The 24,130-nt window shown below is 44.9% G+C and overlaps 1 protein-coding gene across 1 annotated transcript in view; it reads right to left on the bottom strand.

The window, feature by feature from the left end:
• Positions 1 to 5,231: 5,231 nt before the first annotated feature.
• LOC144125051 (WASP homolog-associated protein with actin, membranes and microtubules-like) overlaps positions 5,232 to 24,130 on the bottom strand; it is a 31,712-nt gene continuing 12,813 nt past the window's right edge. Inside the window, exons 6-12 of the mRNA XM_077658105.1 lie at positions 22,427 to 22,586; positions 21,547 to 21,707; positions 18,209 to 18,295; positions 16,461 to 16,556; positions 13,318 to 13,605; positions 8,547 to 8,730; positions 5,232 to 8,117 (exon numbers count right to left, since the gene is read on the bottom strand). Of these exons, the coding sequence (XP_077514231.1) occupies positions 7,996 to 8,117; positions 8,547 to 8,730; positions 13,318 to 13,605; positions 16,461 to 16,556; positions 18,209 to 18,295; positions 21,547 to 21,707; positions 22,427 to 22,586 (1,098 nt within the window). The 3' untranslated portion in view covers positions 5,232 to 7,995. The remainder of the gene's footprint in view (positions 8,118 to 8,546; positions 8,731 to 13,317; positions 13,606 to 16,460; positions 16,557 to 18,208; positions 18,296 to 21,546; positions 21,708 to 22,426; positions 22,587 to 24,130) is intronic.

A 24,130-nucleotide genomic window follows, 5' to 3' on the forward strand; every position in this document is an offset into this window, starting at 1 on the left:
GCACCGCTGGTCGCCGCGAGATGCGAAAGGGGGAATTTTTAACAAATGTATTGCAAGTTATCCGCTCGCTTTTGAGGCCTCGCACGCAGCATGAACGCCTGGCGGCATGCACGATCACAAACAACGATGACGTTACTACAGTCTTTCTCATTGGTCTATAGGATCACGACGGCGCTCCATAAGCCTTAAGTAGTGCCTTTGGAGAAAGAAAAGCAAATGCACTGAAAAGAAAAGCGGTGAAGCCGAGGACTCTAACCGCTGCCCCTTTAAATGTGAGCCCGCCGCGCTACCCTTGGACCACCGAAGAACTTTTCTGTAGCGAGAGCTACACTGGGCTACCAGTCTTGCATTTCGCCGTGAGCCAGTGTAGACAGTTGTGCGCATGCGTCGTTACCATGGCAACCGAAAAGGAGAACCAGGTGCGGCGTGCGCTTCGCCGTCCCCGCGGCCGCGCGCCCGCTCCACCGTAGGAGCCGTGCGTGACGTCAAGCGGGTGAGCAGTTGTGCGCATGCGCCGATATCATGTAACCAGAGAGACCCCACAGGTGCGCTGCGCGCTTCGTCGCCGCCTCGCCGCACGCCGCTCTATCACCCGAACCGCGCGTCGCATGCGCAGCATTGCGTATAAAAGGTGGAGATGTAATGGGCACTGGAGAGTCTAGCTGGTGCTAAACGGTGGTATAGACTAAAGATTAACTCTTCCGATCCTGAGGTTGTCGCCTGGCACTTGGCTATTCAACAAAAAGAGAATGAGCGTAAGAAGGCGAAGAGAACAGCGGAGACGCCCGAATAGAGAGAGCAGCGAAGACGCCCGAGCAGAGAGAATGGCTTGCCATACGGAGATGCCAGGCTGCCGAGCGTAATAGACGGCGCATAGCCGCCGAGATGCAGCCCAATGTATCTCATTGCTAAACATACAGTGGCCACAACAAGCTCAGCCAGGGAAACATACCTCTCGCTACTTATATCCTGGCATAGCCAAGCTGAGTCACTGCCAATTTTTCCATATTGCCTTCAAAGGCATGGGACTACAAGTCAGCACTCTTAGCTAGCAGTGAACATTCCAACTTTTTCACTTGTGTTTATCATTTGTGTTAATCTCGAAACAATACAATTTCACTATCGCAGTCTCTGTCCTTTATCACATCATGAATTTTTAAACGTTCGTTCGACTTGGTTGAAGAGAGGCCTGTGAAAAATAAAACAAATAAATGAATAAAGAACAGTGTCTGTGAAGTGACACGCAAATAGGACATCATGCTGCTGAAGGGACCCACTGATGCTATCGCGTCATGCCCCTTGGGCGGAGCTTAGATGTGCCCTGAATTTTTATCAGCAGATTAGAGAAGGAAATGGGGCAGTCACTCTCATTTCTAGGGCGGTGCACCTCAACAGCGCCGTGAGGGAAAGGAAGAAGGTACGTTGGAGTGCAAGAGAAAGAGGTGCCCTAGCGGAAGGCTCTGGAATAATTTTGACCACCAGGGAATCTAATGTGCACCGACATTGCAAGCACACGGAAGCCTTTTGCGTTTCGCCTCCACCGAAACGCGGCCGCTGCAGTCGGGTTCGAACGCGGGCACTCCGGCTCAGTAGCCCAATGCTCTAACCACTGAGCCACTGCAGCCGATAGTGAAGCATAGTCACGTATACTCGAGGATCTTCGAGGTATAGTTAAGGAACTGAAGTTTCACTGCAGCATCTCGAGAAATACAGCTTGTTGTAGTGTTGCTCCTCCAAATAAAAGGAATGCATCAGCTGATGAATTTGACGCCACTGGCGCTGATGACCTCATTGACCCGCACATGGAAGAGAGCATGACCATTATCATGCTTACAAAGAAAACAACATAGGTTCTGCAAGCTCCTGAGCTTGAAGGCGGAAGTCTTCCATTTCTGTTGGCAATCAGCACCTTCTTACCTTCTTAATAACACTATCCTCGAGTCAGTATCATCTAACCGCTACCTTGGTGTACATATTACGTCAGATCTAACATGGTCCCTTCATATTAACCATATATCTAAAGCCAATCGAATGCTCGGATATCTGCGACGTAATTTTTCTTCTGCCCCAGTATCACTAAAATTGCTTCTTTACAAAACAATAGTCTGCCCTAAACTTGAGTATGCCTCCTCTGTATGGGACCCGAGCTGTGCTAACTCACTCAAACTTGTGCAGAATAATTCTACTCGATTCATTCTTCATAACTACAATCGGACTGCCAGTATATCTACAATGAAACAAACCTTAAGTCTACCGTCACTTGCCTCTCGCCGCTATAATTCCCGCCTTTGTCTTTTTCACAAAATATACTTCCATAACACCCACCTGCGCAATGAACTAATCTCTAATCCGTCCCATCATTCTGCCCACGTTGAACACTCTCACAAAATTGGTATTATTTCTTGCCGTACTAATGCCTGTTCCCACAGTTTCATTCCCCGCACATCACAGGATTGGAACCGCCTTCCCGGACTTATCGCTGGCATTGAAGACCATCATCACTTTAAAAATGCACTAGCTAACATTGTATAATCAACAGCTTAATCAACTTTTTTTTGCGTTGCTTGCTTTTGTTTAATGTGTTATAATTTTAATCACTCCCCTCTGTAATGCCAAATGGCCCCGAGGGTATTAATAAATAAAATGAAATGAAATTTGAAATAGCTGTGAAGGGGTGTTGTTTCTTCCGTAACGGTGAGCCTGTTTCCTTGTCCCTTCCATGACCGAGTGTGCAGAAACGCAACATATATGTCATCTGTCTGCCAGACAACAAGCATAAAAAGAAAGGAGACTGACCGGGCCAACAGCATTGACATGCCTCTTCCCAGTTCTTCCCTTTTTTCAGTGCACTACCCGCTGAGCGAGTGCAGCCAGCCCAAAGTCAGACTCTCTCAGCATCCTCAAAATCTGTGGTTACACTTCTTTTTTCAAGTGTCGAGCACCTTTAAAATATAGGAGGCATTAAAAAAAAGTACAGGATTAACTGGAGAGAGATGGGAAAGGCCTTTGTCCTGCAGTGGGTGTAGTCAGGCTGATGCTGATGATGAAAAATGTATTGATACTGATACTTCAATACTCTCGTTTCTGGCAAGCGGTACCTAATACCGATACATAAAATGTATCTAAAAATAGCATTGAAGATACATTTATCTTCAATACTGCCCATGCCTGCAAACAACTGTAGCACCTTCCGGCAGTGCAGGTTCTCCGTAGCATCGTCAGTAGAGAACATCATAAATACTCAAACCCGGAAGTACTTACCACACGCTGCCAACCAAACAATGATGATAGTAAACATTGCCCACCCTTTATTTTGCTACACTCCCAGTTACTCCACAAAAACAGTGCAAGAGTTCATAAACTCAATAAGTGACACTGCATGTGCAGATACCTGCCGCTGCAGCTTTAATGGTGTATGCGTGGCCTGCGACCCAAGCACCATTTGCGAAGCAGTTCACAATCTCACCCGAGCACAGCCAATAGAGAGAGAATAGAAATATTTTTAACTGAAGATAAAGGTTCAATTGAAAGACCTATGATAGGACAAAGTGTTCTGTTCCCAAGATTCAATACCACAACTAGGATAAATTATTCTCGAGCCCCTGAAACTGTCCCTAACTTGAAACCATAACGCTCACAAACCATGGTGTGTCCCATAATGCTTACCTGAACTCATTCCAAACTGGTCTGAAACTGACGTGGCCTACTGCCTCAACTGTCACCAAAATTCAAACTTAAAGGGGCTGTGAAGGGGCACTAGTAAAGTTGCGGCATGCCCGGGATATTGAAGCACGGCGCTTCACGAATAGTGTTCAGCAAAGGTTTTTTAAATGCACTTTGTAGCAGCTGAGTTATCTGTAGTTAAAATTTGAATTTTAGCGTCTTCGCACCTTTTCCTCTCCTCTCGTCACTTTTTGCATGCTGGAAGGTAGGCGCTCCTTTGCCGACCCCCCCTCTGGAAGCGGAGGAGCTAAGCAGCTTATTGGCCGCAGCCACAGTAGCTGCCTGACGTCTGAAAGAATTTAACCAATGGCACCTCTCACCTTGTCTACGTATACATGCGGGGGACAGAGGAGGGTGCGAGCATGAAAAAGTCGCCGGCAAGGGCTCGCCAGCTTTGACACGTGATTGTGGGTCTTCTGCTGCGTGTAGAAGAGTATTATTTGGCTCTGGTTTTCAAGGCAACACAGTGCAGTGATTAAGTGAGTTAATGTGCTCTCCTCGGAAGGCGTTTCAGGGATAGGCGTGTAGGGATAGGGCTTCTTGAGCGATCGGAGTGCGCGCCCGCTGCTGCTGTTTGCTCGTTAGAGAGACCCCCCCTCCCGTATGGCGTCCGCGAGCGGAATGCGGGCGGCTGCTGTTTATCCTCCTTTCCAAGGTAAGCTCTTTCGAGAACCGCTGTAAATCACCCTCCCTTCCGTTCTTCCCGCTTCGACCTGGCGTCCCCATTGGGTCACTCCGAGTGAATGTTGGGGGGCATTGTTTCGGTGAGAGGCCGCGAGCGGTAAATGAATGGGGAGACCGCCACCGACTCGGGCAGCAGAAAGGTGTGTAGATTTCGCCTCCTGGGGGCCCCGGCCTTTGCCGGGGGACCAAGAGCGCGGGTGGTGTAACCTTGCGCACCTAGTATGTACGCTTGAGTCCAGGCCCGAGCCTCCGGGGTCCCGTCGCCCGCCTGTGCGGCGCTGACGCGCCCCGGATTCGGGAGGGCCAAATTTGGTTGGTTCTCGTATATCGCCGGCCATTGCCGATGACGACACGCGATGAGCCATCGACGTGCGACCTGCGTCGTCAAGATGTGCTCCGCGCATTCCCCATCCTCCTTCATGTTGTGTCGCGCGCGATTTAACCCTCTGGTTGGCCGTGCGGCATGCGGTCGCCCTTAGCTGTGCCATCACGCGCGTATGTAGTCTGCTTTGCGCGCGCGGTTCCGCGGGCCCGCTTTTGGGTGCTGTGGCTGGGCCATGGTTTGCACAGAGGTCTGGGGATTAGTGGAGTGTTGTGTAATGCAGCTTCCTGTGTAATAAACACTTGCGCTCTCAAATAACTGCGCCTATCTTCCTTGGGAGCGAGAGCGCAGGCGCGCGGCGAACGCTGGCTATGCCCTCAGCTTGCTCTGGCCAGAACCCGCGATATGTGGGCGAAGTGCCACTCAATTAACACTTCGGCACGGGTTCGTAACCAAACCCCACACCCTTTAACACTTCAAAAGAGGTAAGTAGTACCTTATTGGGCGAGAAATGAAACATGCTTTATTATGCAAAAAAGCAAAAATATAAGTCTCTCCAAACATTTAAAGTTTTAAAAGGTATACACAGTGCACTGAAGCCAGTGTGAGGACATAGCACAGTGCAAGCATTGCCACAGTGGCGATCACAGCCTTCATAACCTTGTAATTCGGTGCCCCAGAGCACCAACTTGACGAGAATGTCAACATACGCAGTCAAACATTCCCCACAGATATACCTGCAGGCATTGTCTCAAGCAGCCAAGCACATGTGCCAGGGACAAAATTTAGCCCCTTATTGTTCAGTTCATCATCAAACATTTGTCTCAAGCTGCCAAGCACATGTGCCAGGGACAAAATTTAGCCCCTTATTTAGTCCATCATCAAACATGCTCACCTTCCATTTTGCTAATCTAGATTGTATCCTTGTATTTGCCATCATGCCCCGCCCAAATGCAACAACCCCTTGTGATAGCAGTCATGTTCCTGTACCAAGGACATTGTGGTTTGCACTATCCCTTACACCCCAGTCACATAACACCGTATAAACTCGTGTAAGGGCTACACTTTTTTTTTATATCAGGTGTGGATTTTGAAGGTGCGACCTATACATAATTAAAAAAACGTATAACCATGTTTTTTTCTCAATTTTCTAGTCCAGAACAGGGAGTGCGACCCATACAAGGGTGCAGCCCTTCCACGAGATTATATGGTACATGCACATAAACTGCAGTAGAAATTTGGGAATTAAAAGACACACATTTAAATTTGTAAAGGAGTTGATAGCGCACAACCAGCATTAAATGTATATCTAAGGCCATTGAATGCTCCTACCACATTTCACGTACACATGCGAAAATGTGCACCAAAACTTTTTCACCTTTAGCTAGCCAGAACAAAAAAACCCTACAACATAATACAAATACAAACTAAAGAATTAGTAGAAAAACACCAAAAGCGACAACAAAACCGAGCACAACGGAGCTCAGTTTACAATGCAACAGCAACAGAAAACAGAAGGAACACCACAAATTTCACAAAAAGACTTATGTCCAAAGAAGGTGGGCACATAGTTTGCCCACTATAACAAACTTTATTGCACACCTCCACAGCATTGCTCAAGTTAATCAGCAAGAACTCTGAGGAACTGAGGGTAGTTCATAACACTCGGTATGGTTTTACTCATTGCAGCTGGACACGAATGGCTCAAATCCTGAACAGCAAAACACAGCAGAACTGCTTGCCTCAATCAAATCATTGTTGCAAATACAATTACTCAGCTACTGTAATATGTTAAGAAAAAAATATGCACCAAACAGGCTAAGAAATGAAATCAAATATCCAAGAATTCTGCAACATAAGGAATCAGAACTACCAATGCCAAAGAATTGGTTATTTTCATGACCTGCGAGGACAGGATATACTCTTTCCCCGAATACGTCAAAAAGAACTGTCCGACCAACATAGTTCGGGCAGTGACAATTGCTATTGACAAAAGTGGGCAAATGCAACAATTTATACATCCTCAGCACCGTGAACTCAGAACCAAAACAGGCCAGCCACATAAATAAACTTTGATGATAAACACAGCAAGACTGCTGATGCAACAACTAAAAAGAATGGCAACACTGCAGTTTCAGTTGCAACATGGCCTGATGAAAATCAACTTGGCAGTTTCCAATTCTACACTAGTGGCTTTAAAAATTGACAAATTAAAAATTTTACCATCTAGTTGAAGCAAAGCACCTGTTCCTAAAACTAAACGCTTGCAAGTTACACTCATCACAAAACACTAACAGTTCAACATTCACCAAGAATGATGCAATATACAAAGCAAACTAATGACTGTGAAGATTTAATCTCTAAAAACCAAGGGCTGCAAAACATACATACAAGCAAGATTAAACATAATACATTCCATTTTTTACTTAAATACCTTGATTCTAAATTACGTCACGAGAGCTAACAAAACCGAACCAAAATCGAATGCTCCCAACACACCTTCTAGCTCTCAATATATTGCAGCATTAGGTAAGAACGCTGAGAACTAGCATTTCTTCTTGAGCAAAGCAGGAACCCTCACAAGATAAAACCAGGTGAATTTGTTCATTGGAAACTGCTCGCTAAAAAAAAAACACCTAAAACACCTGTAACACAAACTCAAGTTTCTAACCAAACAACAGGGCTACACACAAAAAAAATTTACATAGAGTGCCACGCAACATTAGTCTTCAATGTTAGGCAAGATTAATACATGGCTGTTTGACGCTATCATTGTTACCACTATGGTAACAACATAAAAAATTGCGAGCTTTCAGTAATCAAGACTTTTAAGACTCTCAGAGATCACTAATTAAAGATCACTGCCTAGCCATAAAAGACATGTCATAACAGCAACGCATTTAATGCCAGACTTTGTCATTCCAAAAAAAACTGGAGATCCTTAGAGTCTGCTTAATGCGGCATTCGAAAACAAGAGATAGGTTTGTGAAACATTAAGAGTGAGTACAATTCTTTTAGTATTTCTAACTCCACTTACCGGAGTGAGCAGCAAGAGAAAACAAATATGCTGCTTCAAAGCGCTAACGAAAGTGCTTCCAACACTGCATGAGCATCGAAAGGCCAAAACTTTGCGAATATGACGGATAAATATTTCTGCTTAAGCAGCACGCGCAGCAAAGTTGGTCAGGGACGGAACTATGGTTCGAGAATGTAAATGCCAGCCTTTTTTTTTTTTCCCCTCCTTTTTCTGTTATCAGAGATTGTGATCATTCAAAGTCACTGTTTTCACTTTCTTGGTCGGAGCCTTCAGCACCATGCGAGGCAATGTTGATTCGCTTCAGGGCTGCGTGAAGGGCGGTGCTAAAGTCTTTGGACTGAAGGCCATTTGCTGAAAATAAAGAGACAGATTGTATGACTGTGCTAGAATACTGCTCTAACAAAAAACTCTAGCAACACTCCCACTTATCAGTGACAGCAGCTATGACACATAAAAAGGCACTGGACACAGAAACAATAGACACTTGAAGCTAAGCTTTAATAGATTGATTTCTGTCTTTAGATACAGTATAAGCCTTACACCCCGCAAAGCAAGTTTTTGACCCCCTTTGACAAGATGTTGACGAAATTTAATTCCATACTTAGAATGTGGGTGCATGCATTCAACAATTAAGTCAGTACACACAAAATTTTGTTCAGACAGTGCAATATTGCCTATTTAATAGCACAGAAATATTTGGGCTGCAAAAAAGGCTGGTCACATAGCAGCATTTCAACAGTAATGACACAGCCGGTAAAAAAAGAATGTTAGGACACTCACCAGAGTTGCCATTTTTTGCTCTTTCCTCCAAAGCTGGTGCCTTTTTTAGCTTGTTGCGAGCGGCAAGGATTTCAGTCAGGTTGATGGTCTTACTATGCTCCTCTTGGCTTGTCTTTGGTGAATCTGGCTTTGGTCCAGGCTTCTTGAGTACCGTCAAGGAAATGGAGTTTTGGACAGCTGGCAGCTGCAATGATCGTATAACCCTTCTGGGCACTCTGCCAGACACACACTAAGCAAACTAATGCACACACTTGAGATCCCAGCACAAAGAAAAATTGAAGTGCATAGGCTCGAATTTAATTCCATGACTAAATGTTCTGCATAAGAGGAAGGATAAAGGAAACCTCAGGTGGTGTCTTTGACTCATTATTTATACCCCTGGAATTTCACCTACACTGCTAATTTACATGTTCACGTTTCACTTCCCCTCTGCATCATCTGTACTGCTTACATCACTCCCTACATGCTTCTAGTGCACAAATCAGTGTGAAACTCTCAAACTCCTTGCCAGCAGAACAGCAAACACATGTAATATTTCGTCTTGTTGCACTGTTCAAGCAGTACCAATGGCGATCCTTAAAAAAAAAAAAACTACATGCATCTTTTGAGACCCAGTACTGAAAATGAAAGCAACTTACCATGTGTACTTTCCTCAACATATATGTGACACTAAAGTTGGCAAATACCTTATTTATGTACTTTGTAGTGAACAGCTAGAGGGAGTAGCTTACACTCTTGAATGCATTTTTAGGCGCCTTACAACATTACCTTCCTGTTGCCAGTCATTTATGAATGGTCTTAGGCCATATCATTCACTCAACATAGAAGAATAGCAATGCTTTTTCAAGTAACCAGTACCATCATTGCACTGCCTGAGAAAAAAAAAGAAAGTATGCTTGCCGTAAAAAATAGTAAGCCACTTATAATGTTAGCAGCATTTTTTGCTCTCCACTAGCCCCTTTATCAATACCATGTGCTTCGCTATCTACATAAAAAAATTAAAGGCTAAGACACTTATTTCAGCAGCTTCCTCAATAATTTTCTGCCTTAAAGGGGCTGCGAAACATCGTTTGAACGGATGCCGATTGCACTTCAGATGGAATCTTTGTGTCACACAGATGCTGACTCAAAAAGAATTACGAGAACCGATGCATAGGAACGGGAGTTATTCAATGAAGAAATTTCGAAATACAAGCAAAAAAAATGCTGCCCTCAACTCAATTTTCGCGGTTTCCCATTCCCATTTCACTCTCCCAATGACGACACTTAGTGCGACCAATCAAAGCAGCCTATCTGAGCATGTGGCGGAAGTTTGCACTCCATGGTTGCCTGTTCTCTGTAACTCGTTCATGCCAAGGCTGGCAGCGCCGTTTGCATGGTTACAACAACCATGTGAACGCCCAGCTGACCCAGCGATGCTTCATCGTCACCTCGACGGCGCAGAAGGGAACACTGATCAGTGACGTTCCCTTACTTATGGATCCGAACTCGACCGCGAGATACTGCGACAATGTGACAGCCTGCACAAGATATCAGACACATTTAGCATAGCGCGTACCACTACTGCTTACCGCCAACCATCGCCCATCACTCCTAGCGCGCTGGTTGCTCACGGCGAGCAAGGAGCGCACACTGTTGACGGGAACGTGGCACCATCTGGCGCCGCCGCCCGGTGATCCTCCACAAGCTGATGATGCGCACTCCTCCCTGCTAAATGTGAAACGAACGCATCCTTCCTTGGGACCGAAACGAACGCTTACAGAGTTCAATGGCTCGATCAGATCGATTCCGCAAAGCCGCTCTCAGTTACATGGAAAGTAGCCATAAGTGTTGAGTGCTAGGTCGTAGGATGTTTACAGAGAGGAGCAAAGTCCTTCGATGAAAAAAGTAGCCAGAGCCTCTGGTGATGTATTTTTGTTTTGTTTGCTTTACACTGCTTTTATCTAGGGCAAACAAGTTGGTTTTGTCAATGTAATATAGAACACAATAACTTGACAAAGCGTATCTCTAGTTATTAACACAATTTGCAGTATATTTACTCTTTGCCCAATCATCAAGCTCCCACTAAGTGATGTCATATCCGCTGCTAAAAACCGCCACTGTATGGTGAGACCGTCAGTGCCACGAATTTGTTTTTGCGAGCTAATTAAAATATTAAAAACCGCAGTATATGCGGTACGACCGATGCTAATAGCGTCACTATAACTCATTCTATGCAACCAACAGGCAAAACAATGCACTGAAAATGTGTTTTGAGGCCCCTTTAAGACTGTTTGCCTGCACTGAATAAATAAATCATGCTTTTTTTTTTTTAATCAGCAAAATGCAGTCAAGCCACACCTTTTAAAAAAAACTGAGGACTGAAGAAATGGGGTTGATAAGATCCCCTTCACAATATAGAGCAAGTAATGCAGAACTTCAGTAATAGTTAAGTCTCATAACACGCACAAGCTTCTGATCTACAAACAACTTAAATATAGCCCACTGTGTATTGAATAAAGGTGTCATGTCTGGATTAGAGGTGATCAACCTACCAACTAGTAATCTTTTAGCATTTAGGATTACCAGATGATCTCTTCAAAGGAGCAATGACAGAAAGCTTCAAAATTTCTTTTTTTTTAATGCGTTTGCATTAGAACCCGCATTTTGGAAAAATCTGTCCGTCCATCCATCCATCTGAAGCCTCAGCTGGAGTATGGAAAGAGGGAAATACCCTTCTCACTTGCAGGGGAGAGGAAGGAGAGGAAAGTAGGAAGGCGAAGATGAAGAGAAGTGGGTGGGAGGCAATGGATGGCGGGTTGGGGAGAGCGGTGGCGCGGGGGTACGGCATGCCACAGTGATTGACAGATCGGATCACGTCACACGCTCACACAGTCTGAACCCATCACCGGCTGCGACTGCTCTGTCCGGGCAGAACACGAATACTAATGCACACTATGTTGCATCAATCACGCTGGTCATCTATACTTTTTTTTGTTCTGGCATTGTGTGGGCTTTTTTCTCAACAGAAAGCTGCAGTCTACAATATTCTGGCTTCGAATGCAAAAAGTCCCCAAGTACACCAAGATGCTACAGGGTGCCTAGAAAAGCACAGCTGGTGAACAGTTAGATCCACAGAGGCCCACTCTGAAAGCACACTAGACAAGCCATAAAGACCAGGCATGTACTGTCTCTGCCAAAAGTGACCAGGATGCATGGTTTGGTTCTCAGTCATACAGTGAAACACGTATGCCAGCCCTCAAGCTTTAAATCTATAAAGTAATGAGAACCTTTGTCCTCACCTTTTTAGAGTTTTGATGTTAAAGCATTACCAGTCCCATTACTAGAACTGAGCCGCATGTGTTAGTGTACTGGCAAATGTTACAGAAAATACCAGTGATGGCAAGAAAAATAGGGTGACATCATCAAGTGCCCGTAAGACGCACACAGCAAGGCGAGCACTGCCATTTCAGAAAATTATATAAATGTCGTTGATCTATATATACCCCAACTGGCTGACTGTAATGTGGCTCCAATTTTCCCAACTACATCTGTACCAAAACTGTGGCGCAACCATTTGTCGGACAGCATTCCGGGTGGCATCATATGATTTCTCGTTGCATATAGCTTACGTGTGCTCGTCAAGGTAGAGGCAAGCATGGGACAGGGATTCAAACCGACAACATAAAACTTAATCAATTGTATGCCTTCCTAGACCTTTGCCCCACAATTGTGACACAACCGTTTGTCGTACAGCAACGTTCCAGGTGTTGTCATACGATTTCTCGTTGCATATAGCTCACATGCGCTAGTCAAGTTGCAGGCGTTATAGAGCGTTCTGGGTGGTGTCATACACGTGTGCACGCGTGCGTGTGTGTCAATGCATCCAGGAAGAGTAATGCTTTTGCATTCCCACATGTAAGCAGTCTGAAGTGTCTTCTTTTAGGAAGGTCATAAGGGTTCCACTCCACGAGTAAGAAGCAAACAGTGCAGCCTTTGCAAAGAATGTACAGTCAAGATTAATATGAGGGTGATTACATCTGTGCAGGCCAACCCCAACCATTACATTTCTTCAGGCGTGACAATCCCTCAATCTTCGCAAAAATTGACGATGAAAAATACAGGGATAAAGGAGCCAGCAATTGTCACATATTTTGTTCAGCCTTCAGGCAAATATAGTAAACTGCAGTAGAGTACTTTATTCAAGAAGAGTAGCCCTAAAGTAATAACCTTCACGTTGATTGTGACTGTTCACGATGTCAAAACTGCTCACTGAGAGGGTATGTCACGGGCTCGGAGATGCCACACTGAATATCTACATAACTTGTTTCACCTCAATAATACCGAATTCACAACTTTCTGCAGCACTTGAGTTCTTAAAACATTTGCTCAAGGTGTGCAATCTTTCAAACAAACTTAAGACATGAATATTGGTTATAAGTTAGGTTCATTACTATGCTTTGCATCAATTACCTACGTACACAATGCAAAGTGAAGTACACAGCTACCTTGACTTCAAAATTCTGTACCAGTACTCCTTTGACAGTCACCATTATCAGCAGAGTTGTGTCCACTATACAATGACGACCTCCCAGTGATCTGTAGCCTCTCTTGAGCCACCCAGGGCCACCCCAGCCGAACCATAAAATGAACATTAAACCTGAGTTCAAAGTTTCCTCCCCAAGCAGCTTCCCAAACTGCTGCCTCAGAAGAAAATGAGGCTCTAGATCTGAACACTGGATGAAAAAACACAGCTTCTCCTACCAAGCACAACAGCTGAACGCATAATTACCATCATGGCAGGCATCAGAGGTGGTGGTGGTGGTGGGGGTGGCGGAGGCGGTGGTGGCGGTGGTGGTGGTGGCGGCGGTGGAGGAGGTAGTGGGGGTGACGAAGAGCCACCATAACTTTCCCCGGCGCCATCTGGTGAGAGTTTGATAGTTTTTGCCTTCTCCACTGCAGGTCCATTCCTATGCCTTGCAATGAGTTTCGGGCTCCTTGGGGATGGTGTCCTGAACTGCTCATCTTCACCAAGCTCCAGAGTTGAGTCTTCACCACACCTTTTGCCATTCTGATATTTCTGCACAGGTGACAGCATTCCCAGGGGCACACAATTACGCATCATGGCTGTGATGGTAGCACAGCAACTGTAATGGCACATTACTATGTCATAAACTGGCTAGCACACATAAAAACATGCTTTTCATTAGGGGTGTGCAAATATGGAAATTTTCTAGTACGAATCGAATACGAATATGAAGAAAAAATGTCTTCGAATATCGAATTGAATATCGAATATCTGGTCAGCACAAAAAATAAATTCAGAAAAGATATCAAGCAAACCCCGTTGCTCATATTTTTTTCAAAATAGTGTATGGCTTTTGCAACTTAAATAAACAAAACTGGACTGCCTGAGCACAGTATAAAAAAAAAACGATGTGTGCAGAAATCTATACTACTTAATTGAACAGTATCCAACCTGTAATGTGGTCAGGCAAAATGAAATCCATAACATGACAAGACTGGAAACAAAAATAAAATGATGGCTAGTAAAACCTCATTAATTCGGAGTTCAAAGAAATGACAGAAATGCCCGGGTTATTCGAAGGTCGATTTATAAAATGCCTCACGGCTCCGAAGAAAAAAAAAAAACTACCGAAAATGCGGTAGTCTTATGAGGCGGCCCTATCATGCAAACACCTGTAATCCCGTGACGAGCACCGAGTTTCGGTGTGCTGGAAGACATCTCGAACATAAGCGAGGTGGGAACACACATTGACGTCGGAATGGCGAGACTGCTTCTAAAAAGAAAAAAATGACCAGCGATGCGTGAGTCAGTGTCTGAAAGTAGTACGGAGCTTAGATTGGACTACTGGCGAATGCGTGGGCCGACAGTCAACTGCCATTGCCACGGGCGAGTGGTGAAGCTCAGAAAGCAAAACTACGCGGCCAGGTTATTTTTTTGACCTAGTGGCAGGGGCCCTCCAAACGTTGTCACGCCTGCCGTTAAGCCCACTTAAGAGGTGCATGGGTTACAGAGCACCATGCAACAGGCGGGATTTTTACAGGACCGCTTGCCCTGTTGTGACACCTCGACTTGCCCCTTCGGAAGCCTCACGCGAAATTCCGCAAGTAGGCTTTCCCGCATAGTGTAGTCCACCAAAACAAGATGGTGGTGGTCACGCTCAGAGATTTATTAAGGTGACAGAACGAATTGCATGGGTGTGGGCATTAATTAGATAGCATATTACGGAAAGATAAAAAAATAAACGCGCTTTCACGTCGCAATTGTTAGAAGCGGGTTGTCCCCCATCTTGTTCACAGAAAGTGTGGTATGTAGGAAAGCCCACTTGTGGAATTGCGCACAAGGTCAAGCCTAGCGGCATCGGAATGCAATCGGTCCACGCGATAAACAATGGAGAAGAAAGAGAACAGGGCCTTTATACTGTTTTCCTGGAACATTAAACTCTATATTCAGATAATTTGCCCAGATATTGCGCTTTTGCCACAATCAAATTTACGAAAGTCGGCGCAGTATACAATCGCTGCCGAGTATTCGGGAATTTTCGAATATTCAGACATTCACGAATATCATTTCTCGAATACGAATATGAACCGAATATGAAACATATTCGATTCGTATTCGAAATTTCGAATATTCACACACCCCTACTTTTCATACATGAACATAAATCAGATACGACTTACAAACACAGTGGCACGTGCCCTCTGGCCAATGGCATTGACCTATCGTTATAACACCTTGGTTAATCCCCTTGCACCTGCCAGGGGCATGCGATGTCACACTATCAGATGCAAAAGGACTACCATATTTTTCTTATCTATAAGACTCACCAGTGTATAAGTTGCACCCCCTCCCCTTCCCCTTGAAATGGAAGATTTCCATAAAAAAATTGCACATAAGTCGCAACAGTGTACAAGACGCACCTGTTCATTCAGTAAACTCTATAAAAACGCACTGCAGATCCCTTGTTTAGAGAGTGATGAAAATAGACGCTTGCGGCAGCTGCCTTGTGCAAACGATTCTTGAGCTCTGGCCAGCGTGCCTTCCTCCCATGGTGGTCCTTTTTTGTTGGCATCACAGACCAGAGTGATGCTGCGGGTTTCAACCAGTTCTGGATAATTTTTTTACCCACGTCAAACTGCCTCCCTGCTGCCCGATTCCAATTCTCCAGCAGACATGCAACGACACTCAATTTAAATTTTGAATCGTAACTCCTTCCCCTCACAGGAGGAGTCATGCTGAGCAACAACGCAGAACGCGTGCGAAGCCGAACGGAAGTGAGGCCGAAATCGAGACTTTCGAGAATATGGCTGGACCGCCTTGCACGTGCCATCACCATTGCATTCAGTCCGGTTGTGGTGAGATTATATGATTCAACCCATAAGATAACACCTTAATAACTCGAGTTAAGTCACTGGTGACAGCAAATGACAGTGCATGGGAGTGAGTCATTTTTCGCCAGATATGTCATGTCGCACCACTGTACAAGATGCACCGATGAAAAATCTAGAAAAAAAAATACGACTTATACATCGAATAACACTGTTTGCAACGTCATAAAACCAGTTGAAAACACTGGCTGAAGGGCGTCTTTTGAAGGAAACTTTCTGCTATGTTTGTGAGTTGTACCTGACTATAATGTTTTTGATGCCGAGAAAAAAATTTTATCAATGCTTTTAATACACTGAAACATATTTCCAATGGAATGTCTAAGCAATTCTACAAATTAATAATGCTATGAATGAATAATCTGATGAATGAATAATGCACGTCCAGTCAAAGTACAGCACCACAGTTGCATAAGCGCTGAGAGACTAGCACTAAGTAGAGCACCAAAAAAACTATGAAACCAGAAGCCGAGCATAAAAATCTGAGTGACCGCGAGCCATGGAAAGAACTTCTTGGCATACCTTCTTGTACTCCCTAAGCCTCTCCAGTGTCTTCTTCCGCTCTTTGTCAATGCGCTCGCGGTTCATAACCAGGTCTCGCCGTACTTCCTCTCGTTTCTGCAAGTATCCCCGGCAAGTCACAGATTATACAAAAAAAATATCAACTGAACTGTAGCAAAGATAAATTTAAGCTTCACGGTAACAACATATTACAGTAAAGTAATAAACTCAGTGTGCATACAAAGTCTGCACAGCAACAAATGTGGAATCAACTTCCTACTTGTCCAGACATGCAAAATCAGCCTGAATTAGAAGTTCTTTAGAAATCCCTAGCAAACTACACATTTACTCGGATTTAACATCCTGTGTTTGCAGCATGTGCTCTCTCTGACTTGTATAAGCAATCACATAATAGCAACATGCATTGCAAGGCCTGGTCAGTACATTCAGTGTACCACAAGAACTGTTCTGCAAACCAGAATGCGTCGGGCGCTTCAGCAGATGTTGACCACACTGCCGGGACATGTTTACTGTTATCCCCACTGCTGCATCAACTGTGCAGCATCGTGGAAGCTAAGCCCAACTTCAGCTCATTAGCAGCCAAATTAACAAAAATGTTTTCACTTAAAAGCTACGCATAAGTGGTCAGGGTGAGTAACTGTGCAATAACAAGACAGGTAGCACACTGGCCACACATACATTTCTACACAAAAACTGAATCCAGCTGTTCATTAGCTGATGCCAAGCAGAATTTCCATTGTGCTGCACTGTACCAATAAAGCTATTTTTGCTGTCAGTGTTAATGGACAGCACTGCAGGCACTTTCGAGCCCAGTATGACGTGCTACACATTTGGGGTAGACGAAAAAAGGGTGGCAGCCTTCGTGCGCAGCTCGCAATGTTAGGTGCACTGTCCATAACACACACAAAAGTAGTGAATTGGAAACAATGATGCCAGTTAAAAAGAACTGCGTTTCCATAAAATCCAAGGAATTTTGCAAGTAAATAATTGCCGGCCTGGTGACTGCCATTGTTATCCAGAGCCAGCGTAAACAGTGCATTACCTGCTAACCTTGCTTTTTTTTTCCACACCATCACAGCCAACACACACATGGACACTGACCAACGGTCAGCGCTCCTGGTAAAACTTCACATTCCAGACAATGCATACGTAAAGAATAATGGCCTTTGTACAGCTGAATGTGGTACTGGGTTTAAGGAAAACAAAGAGGCAATGAGGCTTGAGGAGATGCATTGCGAGAGGGGGCATCATTAGTTTTTCTCTGCTACTGCTCTAAATGCAATTTGGTTCACTCTCGTTTTCAACAATTTTTTCAAGCTGTTCTATCATTCAACTCGCTCCTTGGTCCAAAATAAAGTCTGGAAAACTATATACCAACAGAACCCTCTCATTTCTGTCTCAACAGTTCCCCATCACTGGAGATAATTATTAAAACAGTGGCACTAAAAAAAAAACTGGTTTAACTGGCCTGCAAGCCTGGGTATAAAAAAAGGATCCCAGTTTTCTGGTGCACCAAGTGGCTTTTCTCCAGCCCTTCAGACTCCACTCAAACACTACTGAGCTGGAAACACAAAGCCTTTCACCCTATCAACTGAAAATTCAGTCTATCACGTGGAATGGCACACCGCTGGGTCAGTGCAGATTCACTACATAGTTTAAAAACCGCATGCACCAGAGATACAAAGTTGGGGCCTTGCTAAAATGAAGCAGTGCCACTTCCCTGGGCTACCATGACGCGGTGAACTCACCAAATGCACAGAATGATGGTGTTTGGTGTGAATTTCCTTATCTTTTATCTTCTTCTGTTTCTTCTGATGGTCAGCAACACACGCTTTCTGTGTTTGAAAAGAAAAGATGGAGCAAATCATCAAAAGGAAAGAGCAGTCTACTCCTTAAAATCAACACCTGAAAACATCACCTTTCTTTGGAAAGGAAAGGTACATTGAAGCCGAAGAAAGAATGGACCACTTCTGAATCAAATCTGGGCTCATGCCCCACCAACTGCAGGCAGCCATTTAAAAGCACACGATGCCATCAGAATAGGTGCACCAATGTAGCTCAATCTCAATTGTAAAGAACACATTACTTTTGTCAGCATAGAACAAGAAAGTACACATAAATATGTAATCCCAGCTACAGGCATCCTGTGGCAGCAGAGTTACCAATTTTGTCAACCAGCAGCATTGCTTTCCATCTGGGAACCATAGCATACAGGGCACAACAGTAAGCCACATGAACATAGGTTCCTAGAACTGAAACCAAGAAGTATGAATCCAGTACAAAGAGATGGTTTTGACACATTCCCACTGCCATCTCCATAAGAGGTCAGCAAGAACTTCCAAAGGTGCCAGGGGCACCAGCCGATCGCTTCATACTTAGTGGTGGTAAAATGCATTTATTTTGGTTTTAAACAAGTACGCGATGCATCTTCATTACAAGCCCAATAAAACTCCACTCTCAAATCTTCGATGGCTCACCCGGTTACTGTCTGGGGGTTCATGGACTTGTGCCAACACCGCTGCATGCCTATATTGCAAGGTGCCCTCATTTAGGCATTATACGAAACTGGTTTCTGAGGAAAGGAAAAGGTGCAGTATCTATCTCACCTCTCAGTGGGCACCTCAACTGCACAGTGAGGGAGAGAGTAAAAGAAGAATAAAGAAAGGTGCACCATAGTAGAGGGCTGTGCATAAATTGTAACCATCTGGTGTTCTTTAACGTGTACTGATATCACAAAATATGTGGGTGTCTGGCATTATCACGCAGACGCAGGGGTCCAATCCTGGCCATGGCGGTCGGGATTGAATCCAAGCCCTCAAGGTCAGCAACTGGGCTCCCAACTACTCAGCCCTTGTGGTGGGTATTCAGTTAGGTGTTACGAAAGCATTTCGTCTGTAAAGCTTTAGTCTATACATTAAAATACAGAAAATAGAGTAATATTTCAGTGCATCAACTACCCGCGAAACATTACTGGTGCTGGCGAGGTCTTGTTCTATTGACCTCAACCTATAAAAAGTGCATCACCTGATTTTAATAATGAGCATTTCCTCCCCTTCTAAGCTACTTTATGTAACCCTCACAAATGTCTTTTCACCACATGTGACTTAATTATAATAAGAGAGGTGAGCTTTTACTTCTAACAGTGAAAAAAAAAAAAGTGATTGACGAATTGCGTACCATATTTACATGACTAAGTAGACTCAAATGTGCGTCGAGCCCCTACCCCCCCGCATCACATTTCTGAAACAAAAAAAAAACTTAGAGGTCGTTTATGCTTGGCCTTTAATAACTGTATCAGTCACTGGACTACTCATCCACACTTGTGCCATCGTCCTCACTAGTGCTGCCGTCGTGATCGCTGCTGCGGTCCCACAGCTCGTTGTTCTAACATCGTCGTATAGCAAATTCCCGCACTTCACAAACAGTCACATCACAAAATAGCATGGAACAGCTGAAAATTTTGCCTCGCTGCAGCTGCTACACCTGTATCACCCATTGCGAACGTCGAACTTGCGGCCCAGCATGCAGATGTTTGTTTCTTCGGCATAAAGAATGACAGCCATCTTGAATATAGCTGCGAACAACCGCCGATCGCTTACCGGACCCGCAGCACAAATGACAAATGATGACCAAGCACTACATTAAAAACTTGTGAAACGGGGCCAGCAGTAGTCAAATGCATCAGAGCCAAAGAGAAACTACGCATAAGCGGCATCACCTCTTCCATCGGCTATCAACACTCCCCGGAGCCACTGCAGTTCCGAGTAACGGTGCCGCCGCAATTGGAACAGCGGCCCTTCCATCGACTATTGACGCTCCCTTGAGCGCCATGTACGTGGTTGAAGGTAAACAAAAAAAAACTTGGACGATGCCTATCAAGAGTAGAACGCAAATGCGTTATCGAGCAGCTGCCACTTATCAGCAGATGCAATCTGCAGCCACGTGTGGGGAGTGGGCTGGTGCCAGTTTGCTGCTTATCGAGAGCCACCATCGGCCGCCTCGCGCGGGGTGGGGATGCCGGTTCTGCGCGCTGACATAGCAGCTGCTCAAGGCCAGCACCAAGAGCGATGCGATGGAGCCGCGCAGCAAAAATGCAACTAAACTGTAGCATGCCTGATATTTTGTTTGGCTCACCTTTATTTATGGTGCGATACTTTGGCTTCATCTTAAGTCAAACCCCCACTTCAGATTTTCAAAATATGAGAAAAAGGTCGACTTACAACCGTGTAAATACGCAGTTAAGTCAAATGCAAATTAGGTGCATTAGCACTTCGGCTTTCACTTTGGTTCCGGTATTCAGATCCAGTGTTCACGGATGGCAGTTGTTTGGATAGCGATAATGCGTTAATGCCCATATATGTGGAATTGGTCATTCTGTCCTTTACATACATAGATCCCTAGGAGCCCTCATACCACTCTTGGTGCAGTGGTTAAGTGATGCGCTACTGCCCTTTTATGGCAGGTGCTGCCATCGATGGACTTTAGTTGCACCCTCTTCCAATTAATTGAACTTCCCTGACATGGTGGGCAAGTTGCTGTGTGTGTGCGTGCGTGCGCGTGCGTGCGTGCGTGCGTGCGTGCGTGCGTGCGTGTGTGTGTGTGCGCGTGTGTGTGCGTGCGCGCGTGTGTGCGTGTGTGTGTGTGCGTGCGCGCGCGTGCGTGTGTGTGTGCGCGCGTGCGTGCATGCGCGCGTGTGTGTGTGTGTGAGAGAGAGAGAGAGAGAGAGCGCACGGGGTGTGCTTGAGGATGTGTGCGTGCATGTGCATGCATGCGGGTGTGTGCGTGTGTGTGCACACAGGTGTGTATGCATGTTCCTCTGCACACACACACAAAAATGCATACATATCTATATTTATATACATGTGCATGCACACACACACAAGGACAGAGTTAATTGGAGAGATAAGGGAGAGGCTTCTGTCGTACAGTGGGCACAGTTATCACTGAAGTCAAGATGACTACAGGCGCTGCTGTTTGTTAGGTAATTTGCTTTCAATGCATGCCCAACAACATTCTGTACCAAGCACAGCGTACACAATCTAGGTAATGTGGAGGAAGCAAGTAAAGAAAGTGCAGGTTCACCCACCCGCTTGTTTCTGAGGATCGCTCGCTTTCTGTATAACCTGTTGAGACGCAGCTTGAGCCGGTCTCCCCTTGACATGGGACCGGTGCCTTCCACCTCGAGCTCATCTTCAAGCTGGTCCCTCTCCTCCACCGCATCATAAAAGATGCCTTCATCCAGCTCCTCTGCATAAGAATATCCACACAAGTTTGAAAGTCAACCAACAAAACCTTCATTCACCATCATTACAAGGCACCAACTTTGGCACGCAACTTTGGCATGCAGTCTGCACCATCTTCACGCTTGACTGTGCCGACCAACAATTCCTCACTACAAAAGATTAGTAAGCTCTTACCCATTCAAGTTTCTAAACCTTCTGAATGAGAATCAAGCTCCACAAATGCTATGAAATGTTTTGGTCAGTATGCACGCATAATCTCTCCTGTCAGAGAGTTTGTTTGTCATATCACACTATACCACAAAAAATAATTAACAATTTAATTTTGCAAAACAACTGGGAACAACTCCCATCGTGATTTCGCAACGTGAAATGACCTTGCACTACTCATACAGCATCAAGTGAAGTAGCGATTAGTTTTCCCACAACTCGCGCATGTATTCACTCAAACTGTCAAGCCTGGTGCGCAGCATAATGGAAAAATACTGCCGATTAACATCAAAACAACAGCAACACTGCTTCTTCTCATAAAATCCTCATTGCCATACAATACACTAAACAAGCAAACAAGCATTACACAACGGAAGTGCTATGGTAGAACTCCAGTCCAAACATGCATGGTACCCTCTGCACTTTACCACAGCACACGTAACAATAGGGCTACTAACAAACGTGCATGCTAGAAAAGTAAAAGTGAGAGCATCTTTTCAAGAAGCCCAGTCGCACCTTGCCAAGCCCGATCGAGGATGTCCTTCTGCCTCCGGAGCATGTCCTCCTCCTCCTTGAGCATATCCAGGCTCACATCATAGATGGCCAGCTGAGAGTTGTACACTTCCTCCTCCATCTCCCGCAGAGTACACTGTCCTCGCAATGTCTGCTGCTCAAGCTGAAGGGCAAATATCAACTCGTGTCACACTGTAGGCCACTCATTTTGCTGAAGTGTGCAGTGAAATCTTGACTACTCAAGTTAACCGATCACCGCAGTAATGACACTTCAACTGGAAAGCAAGTATGGAAAATTTTACAAGCAGTGCCTCAGAAAAAGGCTGCCGGTCTAGCTGGAAGTGGCTGTATTTTATGGGGTTTAACGTCCCAAAGTGACTCAGGCTATGAGGGACGCCGTAGTGAAAAACTTCGGAAATTTCGACCACCTGGAGTTCTTTTAAAGTGCATTGACAACGCACAGTACACGGCCGTATAGAACTTCGCCTCCATAGAAATTTGACTGCCGCGGCCGGGATCGAACCCACGTCTTTCGGGTCAGCAGCCGAGCGCCATAACCACTCAGCCTGAGCCACCGCGGCGGCTAGAAGTGGTTGTAAAATAATCTAAATATACAACAGATTTAAAGCTCACAAAGCATGGAAAACATTAGATGCAAAATGGCCCAGGGCCTCGAGTGTGCCCGCTACATGGAAGTATTCCAAGATAATACTAGCCAAAAAGAAGTTTTAGCTTACTTGTCTGTGCAGGGTCCCTTCGTTTTCAGGTAAAATGTCATATCACTCGATCCTTACACTCAGAACAGATTTCTTAAAAATTGGGTTAAGGGCAGAGCCTGGTCTCGAAAAAAACAAATTTTTATTAATGCAGTCACAGTTAAGAAATCTACAAGGAACATGAAATTTTGTGTGCCGATAATAAATATGTCGCTCAATTTCACGTAAAAATTCCTTGAGCACTTATGTAATTGTTATGCAAGTTTCTCGTGAACAGCTTTCAAGAAAATTTTTGCAGGAAACTTACTGAAATGTATGTCATGGGTTCTCTTAACATAAAGGAATGCAATAAGGGTAAAATTGTCTGCCTGCCTATTGTAGAACTTAAAGGGACACTGAGGAGAAATTGAAGTTGGATTGTATCGATAGAATACCAGCTCCTGATCACAAAAACACCGCTCTTACTGAAAACAAAGCTCTAGTAAGGTAGAAAATAGCAAGAACCAAAATACAGGTACCGCCGCCACAGGCCAAACTCGCAAGTACAAGCGTGGTGACGTCGTAGGACAAGAGACGCCACCTTGGAGGAATTTTGCTTCCTAGATGTGGCGGGAATCTCTGAGGCTGACAAAGGAAGATTGCGCGGTTCAATATTGAAGTAAATTTTGTTTTAAAACCGATAGTGCACTTTTATCACATAAAGAAGGCAGACAAAAGGCAACCTGAATGTTGGAAGCAAAGAAAACCAATGCTTGGCGGCACCACAGGCGGCCAGGAGAGTTTCGATTTGTTAAGGCGCTTCGCGTATATGAGCTTTGCGTGCCCCGTGGTTTTGTTTTTGACGCGCCTCGATTTACAAGCGCCGAACAGCAGAGTGCTAGTTAACCTTTGAAGGAGCCTGTTAAGGCTTGTCAGATGATCGCCACGGTCGATGAAAAACTATGATGGCACGATGGTCGGTAATCGTACAAGGCAGCACTTGTGTCTTCGC

The sequence above is a fragment of the Amblyomma americanum genome, chromosome 3 (genome assembly GCF_052857255.1).
Source record: "Amblyomma americanum isolate KBUSLIRL-KWMA chromosome 3, ASM5285725v1, whole genome shotgun sequence".
NCBI classification, from domain to species: Eukaryota; Metazoa; Arthropoda; class Arachnida; order Ixodida; family Ixodidae; genus Amblyomma; species Amblyomma americanum.